Source organism: Epinephelus lanceolatus, chromosome 13 (assembly GCF_041903045.1).
Source record: "Epinephelus lanceolatus isolate andai-2023 chromosome 13, ASM4190304v1, whole genome shotgun sequence".
Taxonomy (NCBI): Eukaryota; Metazoa; Chordata; class Actinopteri; order Perciformes; family Serranidae; genus Epinephelus; species Epinephelus lanceolatus.
In genome coordinates this window covers 18,367,094-18,391,697 of record NC_135746.1, presented here as the reverse complement: position 1 = coordinate 18,391,697, position 24,604 = coordinate 18,367,094, and the positions used below count along the sequence as shown (strand labels likewise).

General features: G+C 39.4%; 2 protein-coding genes across 4 annotated transcripts; both read right to left on the bottom strand.

The window, feature by feature from the left end:
- Nucleotides 1-357: 357 nt before the first annotated feature.
- LOC117271031 (hydroperoxide isomerase ALOXE3-like) lies at nucleotides 358-12,769 on the bottom strand. Its single transcript, XM_033649108.2, has 14 exons — nucleotides 12,599-12,769; nucleotides 10,462-10,666; nucleotides 10,254-10,335; nucleotides 10,034-10,156; nucleotides 9,822-9,925; nucleotides 9,037-9,209; nucleotides 8,647-8,790; nucleotides 7,222-7,425; nucleotides 6,771-6,857; nucleotides 6,464-6,630; nucleotides 6,230-6,351; nucleotides 4,436-4,536; nucleotides 2,031-2,201; nucleotides 358-1,904 (listed from the first exon to the last, which is right to left on the bottom strand). The coding sequence occupies exons 1-14, from the start codon at nucleotides 12,749-12,751 to the stop codon at nucleotides 1,725-1,727; spliced, it is 2,016 nt and encodes a 671-aa protein (XP_033504999.2). The 5' UTR covers nucleotides 12,752-12,769; the 3' UTR covers nucleotides 358-1,724.
- Nucleotides 12,770-13,504: 735 nt separating this feature from the next.
- LOC117271028 (hydroperoxide isomerase ALOXE3-like) lies at nucleotides 13,505-22,959 on the bottom strand. Of its 3 annotated transcripts, none has more exons than XM_033649102.2 (11): nucleotides 22,861-22,959; nucleotides 22,553-22,716; nucleotides 20,236-20,408; nucleotides 19,192-19,335; nucleotides 18,900-19,103; nucleotides 17,648-17,734; nucleotides 17,368-17,534; nucleotides 16,453-16,574; nucleotides 15,915-16,015; nucleotides 14,392-14,562; nucleotides 13,505-14,300 (listed from the first exon to the last, which is right to left on the bottom strand). In XM_033649102.2, exons 2-11 carry the CDS (start codon nucleotides 22,692-22,694, stop codon nucleotides 14,121-14,123), a joined length of 1,491 nt encoding a protein of 496 aa, XP_033504993.2. In that variant the 5' UTR covers nucleotides 22,695-22,716; nucleotides 22,861-22,959; the 3' UTR covers nucleotides 13,505-14,120. The 3 variants fall into 3 exon arrangements, with proteins under 3 accessions (XP_033504993.2, XP_033504995.2, XP_078029663.1); XM_033649104.2 differs by having other exon boundaries at nucleotides 22,823-22,861; XM_078173537.1 differs by lacking the exons at nucleotides 22,553-22,716; nucleotides 22,861-22,959 and adding exons at nucleotides 20,483-20,578; nucleotides 20,727-20,793.
- Between the last annotated feature and the right edge of the window lie 1,645 nt (nucleotides 22,960-24,604).

Sequence of the window (24,604 nt, the reverse complement as noted above, 5' to 3'; positions counted from 1 at the left end):
AATGTCCACTTGGACTGAAGAATAAACTGATTAGAATTTGGTGGTCAAACATCAAGGTCAGTGTGACCTTATAAAACATGTTTTTGGCAATAATTCAATCATTTGTATGCTGATTATGACAAAACATCACACAAATGTCTAATAGGATAAAATAATAAAATTATGACATTTTATATTCAAAAGGCCAAAGGTCAATTTCACTGTGACATCATAGTATTGTGCATTAAACACTTTTCTGGCCATTACTCAATGTCATATCTCAGGAACAGAAGGGGAGACATTTGCTCAGATACTGAATTAGTGACACTAATCAAGTTATGTTGACATATGCAGCACACACTGAATGAGATTATTGAACCATATGCCATTTTAATATGAACTGCAAACAAAGCAAATTAATAATTAAAACACATACTGGTGAAGTACATAAGCCATCATTCATTACCAGATACACTGTTTTGTACTCACAACATTAAAGAGTAAGAAGAACTTGAATAACAGAATACACTTAAAAAGATTGTTACCCAATCTTCTCATTTGTTATTTCTCAACATCTGTCTGTGTAATTCACACAAAGATATAGGTGCCATTATACTTAAAATAACACAACCCAGAACATAGTTTTAACACACAACCCAGCATGCAATACGGGTGTTATTAAAAAGGTATCAATATCTAACTGTAAAACAAGAAATCTCTGCTTGTATGTAGCCGTTTCATATTTGTCCTTCACATATCTCAGGAACTGTTCATCCAGTCTACTTCACACTTGGCAGGTGTATTGCTTGGGACCCTTGAGTGTGCATTGGCAAATTTAGTGTGATTTAGATAAGTTTAGTATTAATAATATTAATAAACAAGCAAACAGCGCACTGTGACTCTTTCCGGCAGCAGGGGCAGGGCCTTCGAGCATGTCTTCACAACAGATGAATAAAGAGATGTTAAATTGTAGCAAACTGAAACATTTAGTCATGCAACTTTCAGAATAATAAACATGTCTGTTCCCGGACCCAAAGTAACGCATTGTCAAGTGTAAAGCTGTTTTACTAAGCTGTCCTGATTAACCAACTGCTGACTATAGTAACTCTCTCCTGCCTTCTTGCACACAGCAAGACAGAAGATGGAGGAGGAGAGACACTGTGCTGTTGCCGGAGGAGCCACTGACTGAGATTACTCAAATTCGTAAGTTACAAAAGGTCGCCAAGTGAGTGGTGTGTGTGTGTGCTTATGCTAAATACCTGCTATGTAAATCCCTGTTCTGCCTTATAACTACAGTGATGTGGATTTGAGCATGTCTTCACCTGCATCCATTTTGTACGTTTGCTATCCTAACTTACAACACTAATAACGCTACTGCCAGCAACTCACCGCCGCTGTTTAAATCTACTGTCTGTTGTAAAGTGAAGAGTGACGGAGGTATTATCAGTAATTAAAGTCTGTTTAAGGTGAAGTGTTTGATTCTCATATATTCCTGAATAGTTTAATGAAAAATAAAGCATCACATTTTAATTGTTTTTAGGAGCAAAATCTGAATCTGTGTCATTTCTCTCTGTCAGGCAAATGTAGTAGTAGGCTACAATTCAGTGTGTGAAACTGTTTGTATGAGTGGTTCTCGAGAATGCAGCAAGCAGCAAAATAGGCCAAGCAGTCGACACAGTTTTGAACAGGCACTGCACTAGTTGTTGATTGATGCAGAAGGATAAAAAAGGCTTTATCAGGCTTAGTTAAATAGTTACACTGTTCTCCACAACAGCAGGGTTCAGATATGTGTAGGGTACTTCAAGCTGTGAGTTTCTTGTTGTGATTTCTTCACTGAGGCGGGACAACTCTGCTTGAAATTCCTTAATCATCTGCTTAGGGGCAGGCTCATTGAATCGTTCATCTGGGTATGAACCCATGGGAACCTACAAAAATGACAAAGTAAAATAGAAGATTAGATTGACACAGTAATTTATTTGTTACAGTTTTTTAGAAGCACTTCTAAAGTGTGGATGGATTACAATGATTTTGTATAACATCACCAAACTTACCGTATCAGTGTACTTGTTTGAAAGTATCCAAGACAATGCTGCAAATTTTCCCGTCAGTCCAACATCTGGGAGGGTCTCCAAAAGTGTCTTCATGCTTGACTGCCCCTTAGTGGTTGGAGGAGCTTTGCGTAGCAGGAACGAGCCATTGGGGATCCAGGGGTAGTAGTCATACTAAATAATCAAAGAATTTACAGTATGTATTACTATTTAATTTTGTAATTACTTATTGTTACTTCACTTGGATGTTTGCTGTTCACTGTGCAGAATGATGATCTGACACCAGAAGGTTTTTTCTTCCCAAAAACGTTCTCGGTGCCTATCTTAAGTCTAACTTTAAGATGTATGCATACAAGCATGATTTTGTGAGTTCAACTATTTTGGTAGAAAATTATGGTCCACTGTGCAACTAGTGAAATTTGAAACCTCCAGCTCAAACACACTGAGAGTGGCCTTCTCACTGTGTACTTAAAATTGTTTAATAAATGCATGTGCACTTATGAGCTGCAAGAACATATGTGTCCTCACATGGTAATGAATTCATGGCAGTGTAACTTTCTTGTTCAGAGAATTTCTGCGTACATATCCACTTAACATAAAACTGCTTGCATAACATATGAGGTTGCTAAGACAGAAGAGCATAAGAGTGGGTGTGACTAGGACTCTCCAGTAGGGATGCACCGAATATTTGGTAACCGAATATATTCGGCCGAATATTGCAAAAAAACACACATTCGGTATTCGGTGGAATAAGTTAAAAGCAAGGCCGAATAATAGTGGCGTGTTTTGATAACGCAATCAAACAGTGTGCCGTGATGGGTGGAGTAAAATGTCGGCAGTGTGGCGATCCGCCCATCATTGCACTCGCATTTACGACTAAAAATAGTTTTGAGCGAGCAAAATAGGCTTAAATCATTCAGCACGCTGTGCGAGCAGCCTACAGATTTCAACCAGCAGCAGAAACGAAAGGCGAATCCCACTGATTGTGGGTTGAACGGGGGTCACAGACACAGACAGGAATGTATTCCTGTCAAATACGGTGGCCATTGGCTTACTGGGCGACGGAGAAGTCGGCTCCAATAATATCCTCTTCTTGGCGTGCGGACTGCCCAGAAGTACCTGAACAGCCGAGCCAGCCGAACACAGGTATGTGATGTGTCAGAGGAGAAACGAGCCGTTCACGGCCCACAAACCTCACCGCACTTTAGGGACTGTTCTTTACTTATGAAGGGACTTGTCAGGGGAGGAGGGTGGCTGGTTGATTCTTATTCTATTTATTTATTTTATTTTGATCCCCCCTATGTTCATCACTGATTGATGCTGTTTTTGAAGTATGAATAAGTCAATAAATAATTTATTCCACTGAAATATCATTGATATAGAAAAGTGATTTATCTTTTTATAAATGACAAAAGGCACATCTGCCTCATTTTCACTGTGGTATCCTGATACTACTCAGAACCATGATATTTTCATTGGTATCGCACAGTGGGTCCCAATATTGGTACCGTGACAACACTAATCTGGAGGGGGTTCATCTGCAAAAACTAATGAAAAACTAAACAACAATATTCTGTATTCAGTACTCGGTATTCGGCCAAGCGTTTAATGTTATTCGGCTTCGGCCACAAATTTTCATTTCGGTGCATCCCTACTCTCCAACTTGTGTAACCACTTTGTGGAAACTTAAGGAGCTAGATGTAAAGAACATAGAGTTCCTTCTGTTGCTGGTTTCAAACATGTTCTCGGAAAGGCATGCTTTTGAAACTTGTTTTAAAGTATTACAGCTGTATACAATCTACATTTAGTGGCTTTTTCAGAGGGAGACTCATGGTTTTAAGCATTGAAGATCTATGGTGATTGAAAGATATTATGTTTGTGCTTTACTGCATACAATCTCTGCACTAAACAGCAACTGCTCTTTAGTCGCAATGACAATTGAAATAGACATTGTGTCCAGCAGTTCAGCTTATTTGCATATTTATTCAGTATTTTTTAGTGAGGTACAGAGCATAATAATTAACACATTAATTGAACTTCTCATAAAAAACCCACATCAGACACACAAGTCCTCCAACTTAACTCACATATTATGTTGTTGGTCCGTGCTCATATGTATAAGTCTGGGGTAAAATGATAAACCTTGAAAGTCAGTAGAAAACAAATGAACAAACAGCTGTCTCTTTGTATAAGTCTAACGTTCTGTTAGAGGGGCTCTTTAATTGAAATCCACTGTATAGAAATAGGTATAATATTAACTGTTATATAGAACAGAATATAAAACAATGTAAGAAATGTAATCTTTCCACCACTTAAAAATTCCAGATGTGCTGCTCATTCCATACATTTGATCAATAATCAAGTTTGTTAAAACTTCAGGAAGTTTTCAGAACTAGTCATTGCCGTACCTGTCCATTATTGACTGCAGCATGTTGACCTGTCACTGTGAAGATTATCATGGTGATGAACTTGATCACTTCCTCGACAGTCGTAAACTCTGATGGAAACCCTGTTGGCAGCACAATCACAGTATGAGTAAATATTAGCATTCATGAGGGTTAGGCATTTAGTTGCAATGGTTAAGGTTTAGGTTGTGAAGGAATATTGTGACGAGACTAAATTACATTATGCGTGTTCGTAAATCCTGCGTTTTCCCTTACAGAGTCAGGTCCTATGTCCTCAGCTCAGTACCAATTCCTACGGTGATTTCTTATGCCCTGTTTCAATCGGTTAGGAATGGCTGCAAGGATAATGTTAGCTTGAGGCATGGATGTTGCTGTTTGTTTTTGTCTTGTTTCACCTATTAACACACTTAGGTGAAGTCATCAAAAATTAGTTGACATGTTTGAAGTATTTTCAACCTACTGTATGTAGCAGATGCAATATACCGTTGTTTCTTTGTCCACCACTCTCTCAACATCGTCCCATTGATTCAAAGCAAAACCAAAGTGGCTCCATACAACACATTCTCACTATGACCTTGTCACATATTGATGTGTACCCTGGGTGCGTTGGTTGTTGATGTTCTGGGACATTGTGTCAAGTTCTTCCTGTTACATGCATCATCTACTTTCAAAATACACTTTAGTTTTCACAGAAAATTTACAGTTTACATATTGCGTCTTTCAAAATAAATGCACTATGTCAGTACAACAATGCAAATTGACATTTTTTTTGCTTTTGGAGCCTATCCCAGCTGACATCGGGCGAGAGGCAGGGTACACCCTGGACAGGTCGCCAGACTATCGCAGGGCTGACACATAGAGACAGACAACCACTCACGCTCACATTCACACCTACAGACAATTTAGAGTTATCAATTAACCTAATCCCCAATCTGCATGTCTTTGGACTGTGGGAGGAAGCTGGAGTGCCTGGAGAGGGCCCACGCTGACACGGGGAGAGCATGCAGGCTCCGCACGGGGGGGCTCCCACACCCGGGATCGAACCGTGAACCCTCTTGCTGTGAGGTGACGGTGCTAACCACCACACCACCGTGCTGCCTCCCCCCCATAAGGTACTTATGCAATGGAAACATTATTCCCTTCTCCAGTTCTTAGCGCAAACCTTAGATACAACTAAGCAACAGGATGTATTGCTCATCCGCAAAGCTCACAGAACCCTTTATAGCCCAGCTACTGAGAACCGCTATTAGCCAAAAAGCTAATGTTATGCTAGCAAGATTTAAAGTCAGTTACACTGTGTACGGTTGACAAACAGTAAATATGATTTGACAGTATTTTTGAACAACAAGACTAGCTCGCTATCCAGCCATCTCATTGTCCCCAAATCAATATCAAGATGTTACCAACAATCGATACGCCATGTTTAACGTCACTGTTGGCTGCAGCCTGAAGTAGTGAGTTGAAGTAGGATGTGAGATTATTGCTTAAGTTCAGAGAGGCAGTTAAGTCCCTGCAGGGTGTGTTACCATCTTCCTCTGGTGGTGTTCAGAGGTTGAGGCAAGAAGGACTTTACTAAGTGTTGGAAATTAATTGTAAACAGAGACTCTGACTGCATCCCTTATTCATATTAGATACAGGCAGCCAGCGCATTCATTTAGAACGGTGAACAGACAGTTACACCAGAAATACTTAGTAGGTGTGCATTGTCAGTTTTTAACACACACCCTGCAGCCAATCAGAATCAAGTATTCAACCAGACCATGATATAATAGATAGATAAATAGATGTTTTAAATACCTGAGGTTGTGTTTCCTAAGAAGCCATGTGTGAATATCTCACTGATCCAATCCTGCAGCTCAGTGTCATTCCGCACGTCATTTTCTGAGGGGTAATAGTACTCCACTGTTGCCTTCACAAAGCTGGTGAACACAGAACAATTTGATTTGAAATGAGTATTGTGAAATTATTTTAAAAATTCAGTTCAGTAATTTAGCTTAAACTCAATACTCCGTCACTCTGCAATTGCCTAACCTGTAGATGATGTCCCACAGCTTCAGGCCATCATCTCTGTAGTAGAAGTTGGGTATGGACTCCAGTCCTCGTGCAGTGATGTTCTCTGGCAGACAGAGGTCATTGTAGGTCAATTCAGAGTGAGCCTTTTCCGCGAGCTCTACGTTCCCCTGGAGTCCAAGCGAACTCTAACAATCAATAATTGACAAATAACAAGGAGCAGATCTCATTAAACAAAGAAGTACTGAAGGTGGATGTGGTTTTCAAAATAATGTATTTTTTTTAGTATCAGTATCTATTCATAAATAAACAAGTTAAAGATCCATACTTGACTTAATATCCCCTCAGGTCCAAAAATTTTCTCTTTTGCTGCAGTATTAATTTGGAGAGTATAACGGAAATGAGGAATCAGCAGCTGCACAGAAAGAGAGGGTAGAATATTAAATTCAAAGTGTCCATTGAAATGTCACCACCAAAGTCAAAGAATGTTAACAATTCTATAAATCAGTCAGCAAATAACAGGAGACATATCCTGACTGTGTTTCTGTCTTCAGAGTCCGCTACAACCAAACTCTCAACAAATTACTTTTTACTGCTTTCAAATATTTTCGATATAGTCAAGTTAACTTTTATATAGCACTTCACACACAAACATGGTTGATCCAAAGTGCTTTTTAGCACACACTATAGCTCTATAGCTCCAAAGTTCTGTTGAAAAAGTGAGTGAAAAATCAGGTTCAGATCATCACGCAGGCACCATTACAACAGTGAAACAATACCTTGTAGAGGGGATGAATAACAGGGAAGCAGCGCAGAGTGGCAACAGTAAAGACTTCTGCCAAACCATGAGAGTTTGTGAAGTGATAGACTGCCTGATGTTGTAACAAGTCTGCATTTTTAATAAACATCTTGGCCAGCAGCCAGTCAGTCTCTGGGTCACTGGGCAGAAAGATGGGGTTCTGCTCAGAGGGTTGTTGATACAGCTGAAATGTGAAAAAAAAAATCTTTAACGGTAATATTTGAAATCTCAGTGATGCACTTTAAATTCAAATGCAAACTGATGACTGTTCCACACCTTAAGGCCTCGATCACACAGAAAGCATTTTAGCAGCTGGAGGCAGCTTCCGTAATTGTTTTTAATGAGATTTACGCTGTTTGCGCTCTGTTTTTCCGTTGCAAGGTGCCTCATGTTTCTGTGCTTTAGGTGCTTGGCGTTTTTGCCGGAGCACTCTGAACTCCTCGAGTTGAAAAAACCTTAAACTCAAAGCGGAAAAACACCCCACGTCATTTCCGCTTTTTTCCCATTGTCCAATTGGAGGATTTGAGAGGCAGGCCTTCTGTGGTGGTCACAATAATTTTACAGTTGGTAAACAATGGAGGAGAAACTGGTGGTTGCTGCTGGATACCCAGAGCTGTACGGCCCCAAGATAGACAGCAGGTTGTCAAACTGCCTCAGAGTCATCCTAAAATACGCCTGGAAATGTCCATCATCAAGGCAAAGCTCCTGGACCAACTGGTGGTGCTCCCCATGATCTCTTATTTTGGTTCTCATGTGCCCACACAGATCTCTGTTTCCCTGTGCCCGACAAACTATTTACCGACAGCCTCTCACCCTCAACCAGAGCTACAGCAAGTACCCTCTCCCTGAAAATTTAGGAACTAGATACTTATTACCGTGAAATAAATACAATGAATAATTTCATGGTATTGATTACACAGGAAGGTTAAGGTACAGAGGTGATGGCGTGGTTGCCTGGCAACAATAACAATTTTTCTTTTACCAGCGGCATTTAATTAAAAAATAAAAAGGCAGTGCAGTGTGCCTCACATTTTGCAACCTGTAAAACGCTTTCTGTGTGATCGGGCCTAAAACTTTTTGTAGAACTGCTGCTTGAGTCACCTTTCTTTTGCTATCCTCTCCTCATGCAGTACATGATGCAAAGGCATGTTGACATGTACATAATGGTGCTGACACACAAGATGGAAGTTTTGTGAATTAAATAAAACAGTTTTTTTTTTTGCTGGACACTCACATTGTAAAGTGCAGTTCAACTGTGGTGAAGGAGGGACATTCTCATAGCAGGGTGCCATGTTTCTTTGTGCTACTGTTGTATCATCTAGATGCTCTGTGAATATACAATGACTCTACAACTTTCCATCTGCAATGTGAACACTGCAACTGATTTGATCTGTCATTTAAATACCTGTATTGCAATTGGCATCAGTTTATTTTCTGGATTCAAGTAGAACATTATGAAACCAGGAGTCACGTGCAGAGATTCACCATCATAAACCTTAGTGGGTAATCCATCCAACACCTTGTAGTCACAGAGGAATATGTTGCCTTTCTATATGGGAGGGAAGATAGAGAACAGAAGTGTAGCACACATCAAGAGGTATTGCAGCTTCGTATAATGAATGAAGGCAAAACCTCTTTATAAATCAAAACAAAGGGAAGCCATTACATGGTATAGACCTAAAATTTTCAAGCACTTTTTACTGCTGACTTACTGCTGTTTAACTCTAAAGTTAAATTTACAAATAAATTCAAAAGTAAAGATCAGGAGCCATTTAAAGCCACTCTTCTTTCATACCTCCATTTCCTTCTGCAGAGAGGTTCCCTCTGCCAGGAACGGCTTCACCATCTCCTCTGTGACTGGAAAGTTTGGGGGAAGCTCTGAGCAGCGCTTGATCACATTGGGGTTGACTCCGTTCAGAAACTGGGATCCATAAAAGTCGTCTTCCTTCCAGTGCTCTGAAACATACTCTGAGGGAATAAGAATTGGCAAATATAATATCTAATGCCGAAACATATTTCTTTCTTCATGTGTGAAGTGCGATACAGTTTTCACAGTCATTCAACTAATGACAAGATTTTTTGTTTGAGGGTTTTTGCTCTTGTAGAAAAACTCAAGTTTTACAGGGACATCTAATCCAAATTAATTTATATGTTTAAAGAGCCTCAGCTCATTTACCCATGTTTGTTTTACAGAAAGTGCTCACTTGATTCTTTGTTAATACAACAATACTGGCGCAGCTTTAAAGCCAGCAGTACGCCATGGTCCATGCAGTAGTTACAGCTTCTGCACAGTGATTTCTGTCAGTCACCTTTCATTTTTATAGCTGTCCCTCAGCACTTTTTAAACCACTGAAAACATTATTTAAAGTGTTGAGCCCATTACATTACCCATTACTGACATATTAATTCCATTTCAACTCGTAGCATATATTTATTTAAAGGTTTTTTCTTTCTGTTTAGGGTGTTGGTTGCGTTGTTAAGTTTACACAATTATTAGCACTTGCATGTATACTTGTATGCATAGTCCATGTTATTACGAAACTATAGGAATGACAGTTTGTTGCAGAACTACAGCAATACCTGACACTGGTGTCTCTGTAGACCTGAAGATGTTTTTAATATCTTCAATTTTTCCCCAGATTTCAGTGGATCCAAGCATCCCCTTAAACATGAGCTCAGCACCCCTGAGATAAGGAAGGGTAAAACAAAATGCAGATAATTAAACAACAAAGTGACATTAATGCTCCATATAAATAAAGCATTGACTATATTGAAATCACTGACTCACTCACATTACGTTTTTTGTATAAAGAACTTCCATTGTCTTGGACAAAGAGAAGCAGACTTCTGATGGGAGCTCAGATACATCTTTGAAATGACTCTTGTGTGGTAGCTTTTTATCAGAATTCTCCCATCTAAAAATGGAAAAGCAAAACAGAAAGTTGCATAAAGATTCGTCCTGGTAGGCATCTGAGACGAACAGCAGCTGTAGAAATACACATTAAAACTTACTGGTACAAAGTCTTTTTAAGCATCAGCTCATTTTTCCTGTGGTCAGTCAACAGGGGATGGTCGTCCTCAAAAACCTTCGTGGCTGAAGCATACAAAGAACATAACAGCAGGAAAATTTCAAGGACAAAACTAGTAAGATAATTGGCACAATTATTCTGAGGAGTGGAATCCCATAATTTTCTAATTATTTGGGGAAGTTGAGGCAGACCTTTCCCTCCTCTCAGCTCCACCAGTTCTCCCCTGGAGATCCATCTGTAACAGGGGAAAAGAATGGCTTCTCCTTCTGGAGTCGTCACCACTATTTTGGAGCAGAACCACTCATCTTCTGGGAGAAATAAAAAAGGATCTTTCTCCACTTTGACCAGCAGAAGTTTCTCCAGAGATGAACTGGTTTTCACGGTGTAGTTTGATGTCTGGAAAACATTAACATTATACCATATGCCTGTCACAAAGCAGAAAGTATGAATGACATCAAGGTAGATAACAATGGGCGTCGGTGGCTTGGTGGTAGAGCAGGCGCCCCATGTACAAGGCTGTTGCCGCAGTGGCCTGGGTTTGACTCCAGCCTGTGGCCCTTTGCTGCATGTCACTCCCTCTCTCTCTCTCCCTTTCACACTTGTCTGTCCTGTCGATTAAAGGCGAAAATGCCCCAAAAAATATCTTTAAAAAAAAATTTTTTAGATCAACAAATAAGAAAGACAAAGCAAATCAAACACTTGCTCAAAGAACCATTTTTGCTGATGCTGACTAGGAGCACGTGATGTCACAGCCATTCATCAGTATAATTTAAAACTAAGACTTTACAGACTATAATAGTGCTCCCACTCTGGTGTTCTCAATAAAAGTGTGCTTTGTTGGCAACATCTTAATTATCTCTGAATGGTAGCATCCATGGTAACAGCATATGAAGGAACAGGTCAGACGCCTGAAGGAAATGTTGGCATTGTACATTTCTGCAAACTACAAATATGTTACATTTGCAGGTTTCATACGTATTGCATCAGTGTTTCTAAAGTGACGTAGTATTTGAGCAGACTTTCACATATATCAAAATTGGTGTTACTGTTGCTGAATTTTCCTGCCGCAATAGTGACACAAAAATGTGTTGTGTTTTTTAGGGTGCTTTCAGACCTAGACTTGTCTTGCTTTGGTCCGAATCAAGGACTGATTTTGTCACAAGTTGCATAATTGCCTAGAGTTGGTTCGTGCTCTCACGGAAGCATTTACAAGCGTACCGGATCAAATGCCTTGCACCAGAAAGCTGCTCCTGATTGGTCAGAATTTCCATGTGGGAAAAATCCAGGAAGTAAACAAAATGTTGAAGAAGAGTACACTTGCAAGATAAATGTGACACTTTCTAATGTCACAATGGAGGGACAACTACGCAGGTTGATTTTAGCGCTGCTCATCGTGGACTATATTGCTGTCATTGTTCATTTTAGTCAAACCATACAGTTTGAAAACGAGGCGCGGCTCCAACTAGAAAACAATGTTTTGATGCATTGGATGTGCTGAATGTGCATATTAAGGCAGTACAGGAGGAGGTGCACATTAATAATCCTCCAGGACTGTAACATGCTCATGTTTAACACAAACAATGTGTAATTTGGATCGAGCATTTGGATCTCTTCAAGAAAGTCTCAGTCTGGTTGTTTTGGTGCGCACTCAAGTGTGATTGCTGTGTTCACACCTGCCCAAACGAACCACACTTAGAGGACAAACGAACTTGTTTGGTTGAACCGAACCAAACAGGGCAGGTGTGAAAGCCCTCTTAAAGGGATTTTGCTGCTTTTCCAGGCCATCAAATCGGGTAGAACATGATCTTTTCCTAACTGTAACCAAGTGTTTTTTTTGTGTCTAAATCTACTTTAACCACAGCATTGTTGAAATGTAAAGTCTTGCAACCCTGTCTCGTAGAAATTACGTTTGTATTTTACTAAACTGCTTGATTGTTGTTGCGGGAGCATAATTGATGCCTGGATGATGTTCAGAGACATTTATTTCAGGTTACGAAATACTACCTTCATGTTCCCGCAGCCATATAAAGTGCAGGACCTTGTTACAAGAACCCCCCCAGAGCCAAAGGTTCACATCTAGGCTCCTGTCTTAGTAGGCAATGAGTTATCATGTTGCCTAAGCCATCATATTTTCTTGGTTTGCTCAGATGTGGACAAGAAAATATTTCTGTATGGACCGTTTCGTCAAATTTGCAGTACGGTAAAATAAGTGCAGTAAAATAAGCTATTAATCTAGACTTAAAGAATGCCACCTCAACACACACGCATGCATTCTGAACGACCTAATCTGAGTTGTTGACAATGGTAAATCAGCTGGTTTTAACTTACCATCCCAGGTTTAAAATCCATACCATAGTTGTCCAACTCAGTTTGCTCGCTCTTCCCTCCAGTTCCAATTAAAGTGACATATATGTGGTCAAACGTTCCTGCATTTGTCATGTCACCTGTTGTCACATCTAACTTGTACTCAGCCATGGCCATTCCTTTTTCAGTTCTGTATGGACTGGAATAAAGAAACAAAATACCTAAAATGAATGGCAAACGTCACTAATATTGTCAAAGCAAAATACCTGTATCACTTACCTTTGGGCTGTAGTTATTTGGCTCCTGCTTTTCTCAGTTGTGCTGTGTTTTATACATCTCCACATCTCATATGGTCCTCCCACTTTAGGTGGAACTATCGCAGATCATTTGGTTATGATTTATAAAAATTTAAACTACTAGAGAAGGTTAATTTAAGTCCTTTTTCTTCACTGGAAACAATATACATACATTCGCAAATCCACATGCAAATCATAACCTCCGGACTATAAAGTTACTAACGTACTATGATCTAACAGGCAGCTACAGACAAATGGTTACTCTTGACGTTCAGTAATCACACACCAACGCACACACACCATTCATTAAGAGAGGTTTTTACATAAAGATACAGCCTTCTAATTCAAAGCTATTGATTGATACTATTTGAACTATGACTTTGACTGGAAGTTTATGATCGCTCAGATCCAGCAATGCAAACATTTTGCACATTTGAATTCAAATATGTAAATTATAACTGCTCCAATTTTAATGAGACAGGTTTGTCATGGGCCCTGTCACCATACCAGACACACATAGCTCTCAGTGAAGTTCCACCACTTATATAAAGCCTTAAAGGCAAAAATAAAATACATCTGCCAGTTTCTTCCCAGAAAAGGACAAAGATACAAAGTATGAAGCAGTATTCTGGACTGTAAAGAATATCAGTTCTTTCAAACAAAGGATGGATTTAGTCTGAATTAACCACCACTGCAAATTAACAGGAAACTTTAGTGAGCTGGTACGGCACAAAAATCACTCCACACATTTTCTCAATTGAGAAAATGTTCTGTGTCCTGAACCACTTTTCTGGAGAGAGGTTTGATCTTCCGCAAAAAGGTTCACTGTAGAAAATTATATTTAACGCCATCTGTTCATCAAATGCAGTTCGACACAAAGAAGCATCCACAGAGTCCACAGCCACACTAGCTGCCCTGTCATAATGTACTTAGGCATAGTGATACATTAAAGTAAACGCTGCCATCATTACGCTAACAGCTCACAATATAAATATCTGCATGCCTGTGTATACCATGTTCACCACCTTGGTTAGGCTGTTGTTTACCACAGATTACCGCTATTGTACTTTTGACCAGTCGTAGTATATATAGAACATAACACATATTTAATGGAACAAAGTACATCATTGATATAACTGTCAATCTTAGCTTTTAGTGTCAGTTAAAGTACAGAAATCACTGACTCAGCAGATACACAATATTTGTAGTAATGGTAATGTACATTGGACAGCACAGCTGTTAGAGCTTGGTCAAATAGTTACACTGTTTTCTATTTCTTTAGGGTTCAGGTAATTATAAGGCAGTTCAAGTTCTGAGTTCCTCTTGGTAATAGCCACACTGAGGGAGGACAGCTCCGCTTGAAAATCCTTGATCATCTGTAAGGCTGCAGCCTCATCAAAGCGTTGCTTGGGATAAATACCCAGAGGTACCTGCCAAAGATAAAACCAGCATGTCTTGTTAGGGGATGGGCAGTCTATGAAAGGCAGAATTGGTCGTCCAGCACCTGTACATCAAACTTACAAAATCACTGTATTTCTCGCTGAGCTGCCACAAAATTGACATGCTATGTCCTGCATGTGATTTATTTGGCAGGGTCGCCAAGATGGCCTCTATGCTTGACTGGCCCTTTGTGGTGGGCGGAGCTTGGTGCAGACCAAACGGAGCATTGGGAATCCAACCTTGAAAATCGAACTATAGGAGGACATACAGCAGCCATTAGCACAAGACTTTTGACCTTGAGCAGAACAATTACAGGAATGATTTTAATTTGAAAATGATTCGAATCCACTAAATCTAATTCATTTTCTTGCAGAGAAGTAGATCAGATGAATGATCTCACATGGAGTTCTAGCTGGCAGGTTAGGCAAGTCACTTGTAAAAATGCAATTGTGACATTACTTTTAAAAGTAATAAAGTATCTACTAACCATCAACGCTTGGCTTATCCAAAGCCCCTGACACTACACACACACACACACACACACCACTGCAGCAGTCCTGTCCTGAAACACCATCCAGCTAAACACACCAGCCCATTTGTATGAGGGCTCACCAGTAACTCTTAATTAAAAGACAGTTAGGAACACACAACATGTGATCAAGACAACTTATGGAGTCTTGATTACATGATATCAACCCTCGTACTCTCAGTAAGACAGTGGAGATAACTTGGATTATAAACTAACGTAATCATTGAACTTCCAATCGTAATGCCTCACCCTGCTTGTTGCTGTAACATGTTGCCAAGTAGGGCCTTACTGCCCTCTAGTGGTAGATGGAGCCTCTTGCCAGCCAGTTTAATCACCCTGAACACTGTTATTTTTACGCTGTGGTTTTTATACTAAGGATGTATATCATTCTAATCAGTGAGCTTTAAAGTACAGACGCACATTGCATTCACAAAAGAAAAAAAAATAAACACCTTATCTCGTAATTCAAAGGAATAGGTCCCATAATTAAAAAGATCATGGTTTAACTGCTCCTGCAGGAAAAGAACAACTTTCAGCAGGTCTGACTAACTGATCAGTCCCAAGAACTTGAAATGCCTGCACATGTTGACATACTAATAACACATAACGTAACATTTAAATATCCTATTGTCTCATATGAAGAAGAAAATAAAAGCAGATGAAATGCCACTGTTCATTGGAAAGTGCAAGGCATGTCAGCACTGGTTTTGGATATAAATGTCCATCAGTCAGACATCTGCCTTCCAGAGGCTAGTGTCCAGGTGGGCGTACAGCCCTGAGCAGGATCACTCAGTTAGCCACTTCTATGCAACAACCTCTCTGAACATTTGTTAGCAGTAATCACTTGTGGTTAAAGGGGGTTCAGTTACAGTGGAGAAGCAATGGTAAAACAAGGTAAATAGATAAAAAGTTAATACTTTCCTTTGATGTCCCAGAATCATTTGTAGTTTCAATATACTACTACTACTACTACTACTACTACTACTACTACGGAAACATCAATTTAGTTCAAATCAATCAAATACATGTAGTTCACTACACCTCAACACTGTTCTTAGCATAAAAAAATCTTTACCTGTCCTCCGTTGACTGCCGCATGCTGAACTGATGACACGAAGATCACCGTAGTGACAAACTTGATAAGCTCCGCCACAGTTTGAAACCTTGAAGGGATTCCTGTCACGAAACATAACGTTGAGATAAAATTGACTACAACATCAAGAAAGTTCCTAACAAAACATTTCATCCCACTTGTGTGCAATTTTTATCTGAAAATGTGAGGACAATATCTGCATTTCCTAATTCTTTATCCTCATTTTACATACTGCTGTCCATTCATCTGAATATAATCTGATATTTTAACACCTTTGAAATGACAGATTACCCATTTAAAGAAAGTTTTTAACCTGTTGAGTCTCGTGTAGGTCTAAGGGTAAGACATGTAAAGCACACGACGGTCCTTAAATATCTTTAATCTATCCACTCTCCTCATAAATGAAAATAATTTTATGGCCGAGTTTGAATAAAAAGGATGATATACAGTCTGCCTCTTAGAATAAGTGCCAAAGAGTTATGCAAGCATCTTAGAGGAGGAGAATGTAAAAGCCAAATACCTGAGTCACCATTTCCCAGAAATCCATAGTGGAAGATCTCTTTGATCCATCCCTGGAGCTCAGAATCTGCAGACACTTCACTGTCAGATGGATAATAATATGCCACCATTGCTTTGACAAAGCTGAGGACGATAAGTGAATTAGACAATCAATAAATAAAAAGGCAAATACTTTTGAAATTGGTGTTACACGAGCAGAGAAAACAGAAAAAGGGGTGTGGCATTAGCTTTTACTCAAGAGGTAGAAAACCTACAACTACCACAATGCACTGCGTCGTACCAGACCAATAAATGCTCCTGCTGGTGGGTGACATAATGCGAGTTGCCCATCTGAAAACAAAATGGCAGCCAGCTGGTAACAGATTATCTTGTATTACATTTAAACAGTGATTTGATCAGTACAGCTTAGCTTTAATGTTTGATCTCAGTTTTTATAGCCTCCATTTTTATTATACAGGAAGCAGAATGGCGGCCACATTCCATTCACAAACTTTTCAATACAGCTAAACAGTGCACTAAAATGTTTCTGATTCATTTTAGGTGAGAAATAGGCAATGCAGTATCAGAATCTTGGTTTATATTTGATCAGGACTGCCTAGTTTTACTGTCTGGTCTGAGTTTGAGAGAGGCTCTCTCAATCCACTGTGTCCTATTGCTGAAGTACAATCTGTAGTTCGAGCAACAGCCCCCAAGCTAGCGGAAATTTGAGTTTGGAGATGAGGAGGGAGATCTGAGCCCTGGTAAAATGGAGGGAGGTTTACCTCATTTCATTTACACATACTACCCACACTGTTATGATACAAAGTTGACTTAAAAATTGGCATAGTATCTCTTTAATGCTTATCTAGTTTTAACATTTCTTCACCAATTCATTTATCTAATGTGCCATGTTTTTACTGAGCAGGCAGAAGTTCACCTGTTGATGATGCTCCACAGCTTCAGTGCATCGTCTCTGTAATAAAAGCCTGGGATGGACTCCACTCCTCTCGCTGCAATGTTGTCAGGCAGGCAGAGGGAGGTGTAGGTCATTTGGGAGAGCCCCCTCCTCATTAGTTCTGTTACTCCGTCTGCTCCAATTGAAATCTGGAAATTTAGTCAACAGGCTTAGTTTGACTTGATTTTGGTTTGTATAAATATAAGTAAATATCATATTGTAAATTCATTTATTTAAAAAGATATTTGAAACATAGTCATACATTTCCAAGAATTCTACCAGGGCCATAGAGAAGAGCACGAGCAATGATGTTTATATGGAGGGTATATCGATGGTGGGGGATCAGCAGCTGTGAAGAACAGAAGGAGGGTCATGATCTAAGTGAGAACATTGGACCTCATTCTACAACCAGTCTTAAAAAAAGTTCTTCTTAAAACCCACTTACAGTTTTCACAAAGATTCTGACATTCACCAATGTTTTCTCATGTGGGATTTGTTCTTAGGTAAGATCAGAATCAACGCACAATTTGTGCCGACATGTTTGTGCAGAATAATTGGGTATTGCGTTTTCTTTAATTCTACAGTTGTATAATGTTAAAGGGTAATATTTTATTATGCATAACATTTGTAATAATCATTTGACTATTTTACAAAAACCCTCATGGTCTTTTAAAATAAACACTAACACTTAAGTTGACATCAGTTATGTCAATAGGACCCATGCCATCTAATAATTAGTGATAGTGTTGTCTTGTTTAATTGTTATCATTGACTCCATTTCTGCAATAATTTCACTCAATGTGTTTTCTGAGGGCAGAGTTAGCGCTTGTTGCTTTGGGAGCTGCCAGTACTATACTGTAAGCTGCAATGACAGTGTGGATCCCTGATTAATCTCTGGAAAGTGTTTGGGGTGGCCAGACCGAAGCAGAGAGTGCAACAGAATGTTGAGCTCACGTTATCAGGATTATCTTACCTGGCTACTGGTCTCTGTCCTCAGTCCCGACAACTGTGCTACTGTAATGCATAAAATTTGCGGTGTGTGGGTCAGTCAGGTGGTTGATAAATGTGTATTTTATTAGCATCCCATGTATCTTGAGTTATTTTATACCCACTCCTGACGCTACTAAATATGACAAACCAGACAAACGGTCACTTCCTGCAGAAGTACCTACTACCTTTTTTTTTCTCCTTCTTTAAATGTTTGGAGCCAGGAAAGCGACGCTCTTTAGACTTTCGACTGGGCATATATTCTTTCAAATTTTCTTTTTCTACCTTGGTTTCTGTGTGCACATGGCTCTCCAGTCTCATGCCCTATTATGGGGATTTTTTGGGGTGTTTACCTATGCTATGCAGCTGGCACGCACTTTCAACTTAACGAGGACAGTGGGTAAAATCTCAGTCAGTGGGTAAATGAGGCCCAAACTGAGTTAAAAAAAACATCTACACAATCCTCATCTTTGTCCACAACACTGCACTCCAATACAAAAATAAAAAGAATGAAAATAATAGCCTACCGTGTGCAGGGGGTGAATCATTGGGAGGTTGCGAAGTGTCGCCATTGTAAAAACCTCTGCCAGTAGATGAGTGTTCTGCAAATGGTTGATTACTTGGAAATACAGGACATTTGCATTCTTTACAAATATCTTAGCCAGCAGCCAGTCAGACTCCAAGTCACTCGGCAGAAAAATTGGGGTCTCCTCTGAGGGATGCTGACCGAGCTGAGAAAGGAGGCAAATTTAAGTTTACATAATGTGATCAAAAACAAAAATGTACAAAGCAAAGTAATGTACTAGATATAAGAGAAACCTGAATTGCGATTGGCAGTAGTTTCCCCTCTGGATTTAGGTACAGCAGGCAGATAGCAGCAGTCACAGGTATTGGTTTACCATTGATAACTTTTGTAGGCAGACCTTCCATGATCTTGTAATCATTAATGAATATATTGCCCTTCTGTTGGAAAGAAATTGCTAATGTGAGGCATTAAAACGGATGAGTGGTTAGGGAACAGTTTACCCCAAAATCATAAACACATACAGTATGTTATCTTAGCTGTAGTGCTACTTAAGAGTCTAGACTGTTTTGGTGGTAGTTGCTGAGTGTTGGAGATATCAGCCGTAGAGATGTCTGCCTTCTCTTGAATATTATGGAACTAGATGGCACTCAGCTTGTGGTGCTCAAAGCGCCAAAAAATATATTTGAAAAAGTCAACAGCAATGTCTCTTTCCAGAAATCATGAGCTGGTTACTTGAGATAATCCACAGATTTTGTTTTGAGCAGTTTCTGTATGAACTATTTTCTTTCTGAACTACATCCTCCAAGCTTATCACCACAAACATGGAAGTGTGCATCTACTGCTAGCTCACCTAGCACCACTGAGCTAGCTAATGTTCCAGCTCGGCCAAGGAGGATGCCATTAATGTTTACATCTTGTGCTATCGCCATCGCAAGCCTCCAAGCGTCCATGAGTAGATGGACACTTCCTCCTGAGCAGTGATACTGTTGACAGGTGGCAGATAATAGTTCCTACATGCAACTCCTTGCAACAACGTCTGTGGATTATTTTGAGTAACTGGGTCATGATTTCTGGAAAGAGACATTGCTGTTGAGGTTTTTTAAATGTATTTTTTGGCGCTTTAAGCACCACAAGCTGAGTGCCATCTAGTTCCATTATATTTCAGAGAAGGCAGACATCTCTGCGGCTGATATCTCCAACACTCGACAACCCACACTAAAACAGTCTAGATTAGTAAATAGCACTACAAGTAAGAGAAGATATGTATTTATGATTTCGGGGTGAACTGTCCCTTTAAAACATCTGAAGTAAATCACATTAAATGCACTTTGTTGTACCTGCATCTCCTCAGTCAAAGAGCTTCCATTGGCCAGGAAAGGTTTCACCATTTCCTCTGTGACAGGAAAGTTGGAGGGCAGCTTTGAGCATCGTTGGATCAGAAAGAAGTTGAATCCATTGAGCAGCTGGTATCCAAAAAAGTCATCGTCTTTCCAATGCTCCGACACATACTCTGAAACATAAATTATCTGTTTTTAGAGAGAAAACACACACACACACACACACACACAATTTTAAATCCTATACCTAAGAAGGGGGCCTTTTTGAACCATGAGACCTCCTTCATGGCCTCAAAGCTTTCAAAGTGCTCCGCAGAATCTTTCAGACCTCTCAGTTCAAGCTCTGGATTAAGGGTCAAAAAGTATTTCATTTTTGTTTATTGCAGTAGTTATTTGTGTCCTGGATTCATTTTTACAATAATAGATTGTAGCACTTATGCCACTTCCGTGTTGGATCTAAATTGAAAGGCTTTAGAGAATGAGAAGCGTACATCTGCAGGGACAGCTTTTGGATCATTGATGTTTAAGATGTACGACAGTCCCTCTGCATACTCCTGCCATCTGCAGAAGCAAACAGGAAATAAAGACAACCAGAAGTTATGAATCCCAGTCAGCGCTGATTGAGATAGACCTTGTTAAACCATGAATGGATATTGATGGAAAGTGAGGGAACACTCACTTGTACATTAATTTTTGTTGGACCAGTTCTTTTTTCCGTTCGTCTACCAGTCGAGGATGAAGATCTTCAAATGCTTTTGTAGCTGTGTAGATTACAGCCCAAGGTGGGTTTAAATATACTTTAATAAACAAATTCAATTAACATCTCATACGAATATGATCAATGTCACATAGCCACTGTGACACAATGAAGGCTTTAAATGTACAAGACGCAGCTCCACACAAGTGGGAAAACGAACCTCTCCCCCCTCTCAACAACACAGATTCCCCTCTGGACAGCCACCTGTGACAGGGGAAAAGAATTTCATCCTCCTCAGGTGTCTTCACCACTACTGTGGAGCAAAACCAGTCCTTTTCTGGAGATTCATGGAAAGGATCTTTCTCCAACTTGAGGAGGAGAAGAAATCCTAAAGAAAAGAGTGTTGTCACAGAAAACGTTCCTGCCTGTGGGTGGAGAGGATGATGCAGTCAGGAATATTAACACAGACCAAGTGGCTTAATGTTAATATATGGGCATATATATTTAAGGTCCTGTGAGTAGGATTTAGGGGGATATATTGGCAGAAATTGGATATAAAGTATGTTTCCTTTTGCGTATAATCACCTAAAAATAAGAATTGTGTTTCGTTATTTTAGACTGAGCCTTTAAATCTGCATAGGGAGCAGGTTCTTGTCCCCTCATTTATGAGTCCGCCATGTTTCTACAGTAGCCCAGAATGAACAAACCAAATACTGGTCTTAGATAGGGCCATTCATGCTTGCACCCCTCCACAATGAGCCGAACATTTTTGCAAAAACAATTTTTTCGATGTGAAACTGCTTAATTTAATGTTTTAAAACAGTAGGTCCATTTATTGTGGAGAGGAAGAGACCTCTGAGGATAATTCAGCTCGAAGTGAAAACCTCCTGAACAATGAACACTTAAAGAATCCTAACCAAGAGAAGTTTCAGCTGGATTCAGAGGCTGTTTACACGTGGCTGGCTATTTTCGTAAACGTACATTTCACCGTCTCCGTTTTCAAAAAGATCTTCGTTTACACTTACCCGTGTATATACACACACAAGAGCATGCCAAACCTGTAGGTGGCAGTGTAACGAGAAGCTCACGCCTTCCATGTATCCATTGTCACCATAGCAACATAGGTCGCACTTTTGACACAGGCGCAAGTTCCGGCACATACTGTGATGTCAACTGCCTATAACTCCGTTTATCTCAGTTTACATGCAAACGCGCAACCAGAGTTTTCCAAAATCTCCACTCTGGCCGGAGTTTTTAGAAAGACTCGTTTTCAGAGGAGAAATCTCCGTTTGTGTGTAAACGAAGGAAGATGTCTCCGTTTATCAAAATCACCGTGTATGTGTAAACGGCCTCTCAGTCTGCAGTCCTCCCTACTATATGCCACTAAATCCCACACACTGCTCCTTTAAGCTTCTTCCAAAAGCAAACTAATTTCTATCAAGCGGCCAAAATAAAAAATAGCCAATGAATGATTGACGTTTACAGGAGAGAAAAAAACAAGCAGCTAATTTTTTCCAGGGCTCACTCAAAAAATCAAGTGTTAATTCAAATAGCCCACAATTAAGATAACACACTAAACACAAATAAGAACAATTAGAGTTATTTTACAGCTTACCTTACCAGTTTTATCATCCAGTCCCAAACTAGTCAGCTGGGTGTGCTCAGATTGCCTCTCAGTGCCGATCAGGGTAACATACAAGTTATCAAAGGTGCCTGCATACAACATGCTTCCTGTAGTCACTTCCAGAGTGTACTCTGCCATAGTGCCTGGCCAGCTACAACAACTGCAAAGAAAACACTGATTACACACAGTAAATAGGTTTGTTCCACCCTGAAGCAGTCACATATTATGACATCAAACATGCACAAACATGAAACACAAGTTTCTACTTTTGGTGAACAGCTGAAGCTCCATGCAGAGAGCACACCTTTAATCTGAACCACTGTGCAGCATGAATCTCAACAACACATGCGCAGCTGAACAGAAATCACAGGTGTTGCACATTCCCTGATGACATGAGTACTCAGACCTCAGGTCCATCTGGGGAACCAGGGTAAGATTTTGGCCTTAATGTGTCAAAACAGTAATGATGTATTTTTGCTTTTATCATCACAATTAAGAATAAGTGCCATTTATCAATGTTCCAAAAGATCTTGTCTCAGTCCCCCAAATATTTAAGATTCAAGATTTGTTTTAATACCCACACTACAATTTGAAAAAGTTATGATGATGATGGATTGAGTGACAGTCAAATGATCACATTTTAATTTTAATTTAATCTATTTTATTTCAATTGAATTTATTTTAATTAATTAATTCTAATTCTAATTTTTATTTTATTTCATTTGTTTTTTCATTTAAATTTGGCACAGCTGTTGACTTGGACTTAACGATGAACTAATTAGAATTTGGTGGTTGTATATCAAGGTCACTGTGACCTCACAAAACATGTTTTTGCCAGAATTAATAGACTAATTACAACAAAATTTCATATTTATTCAATAGAATAAAACTGTGAAGTGATGGCAAATTCACTGAGACATTTGGTCGAATACTGAATTGGTGACTCTAATCTTGAAACTGTGCTGATTGTAAAGATCTTCTGTGCTGCCGGGGGGAAGATGTATGTGAAACATCCATGTTTTTTAAATTAAAAGATCAACTTCGTCTGTTCAGATAATCTATATTAGTTCACATTGCAACAGTTGGCTGGTAAATTAAGGATGATAATACAGGAATATGGTGCTGAGAATAATGTATAGAATTTATATCAGAGGCAAATACCTTTTACTTTTACAACTTGATACTAAAACTGGACGGTATGTTAGTCTGGAGGAAGAACAGTGGATTTGTTCAATGTGCTGTCTGAGTTTTTTTGTTTTAAATTGCCCTTTTTCCTGGGAACTGCTGTTTTTAGAAAGAGTAAAAACAAATTGATTTTGATATAAAAGATTTAGATTATCAGGATAAACTGTAGGCTTGTAGCAGTTAGTTTCTGTGCCAACTCTGCAAATTTGTTGAGTAATCTGTGTCAAGTCGTGTTAATTTAAAGTGGTGGATAAACTCAGACTGACTCAGTCTTTAGTTTCAATAAACTGGTGTTCTTGTAGGTCCTGGATAATTAACATCATACATACGCATCTCCTCATCCCTTTCCATGAAGAAACAGGAGAAACTGTAGTGCTTGTGGCCAGTGAATGTTAGACCTTTGTTAGACCTTCAGCTTTTTTTTAGAGACTTACTCACTGACAATGTGATGGTATTTTTTATGGTTCAAGGCTGATGGAGTTAGATCCTCCTGGAGTGGTTATAATTTACATAGTTGCATTCTAATCTGCATAACTGGATCTGGGCCACTATGAAGTTGGTAAACGGTCTCTTATTAACCCATGAGTATAATATGTTTTTGTTGTTTTTGAAAATATTATGTTCACTGTCTTCATCAGATAGCTTATATCATGTTTTTTCTGTATCTTTATTGCATATGATGCTTTCTGAAAGGTCCAGTGTGTAGGATTTAGTGGCATCTAGTGGTGAGGTTGCAGAGCTGAAACTTCTTCCATGTGCCAAGCCTGCAGGAGAACTATGGTGGTTGATGCAAAGACACAATTGGCCCTATCAAGAGCCAGTGTTTAATTTGATCATTCTGTGGCCATATTCACAAACATTTT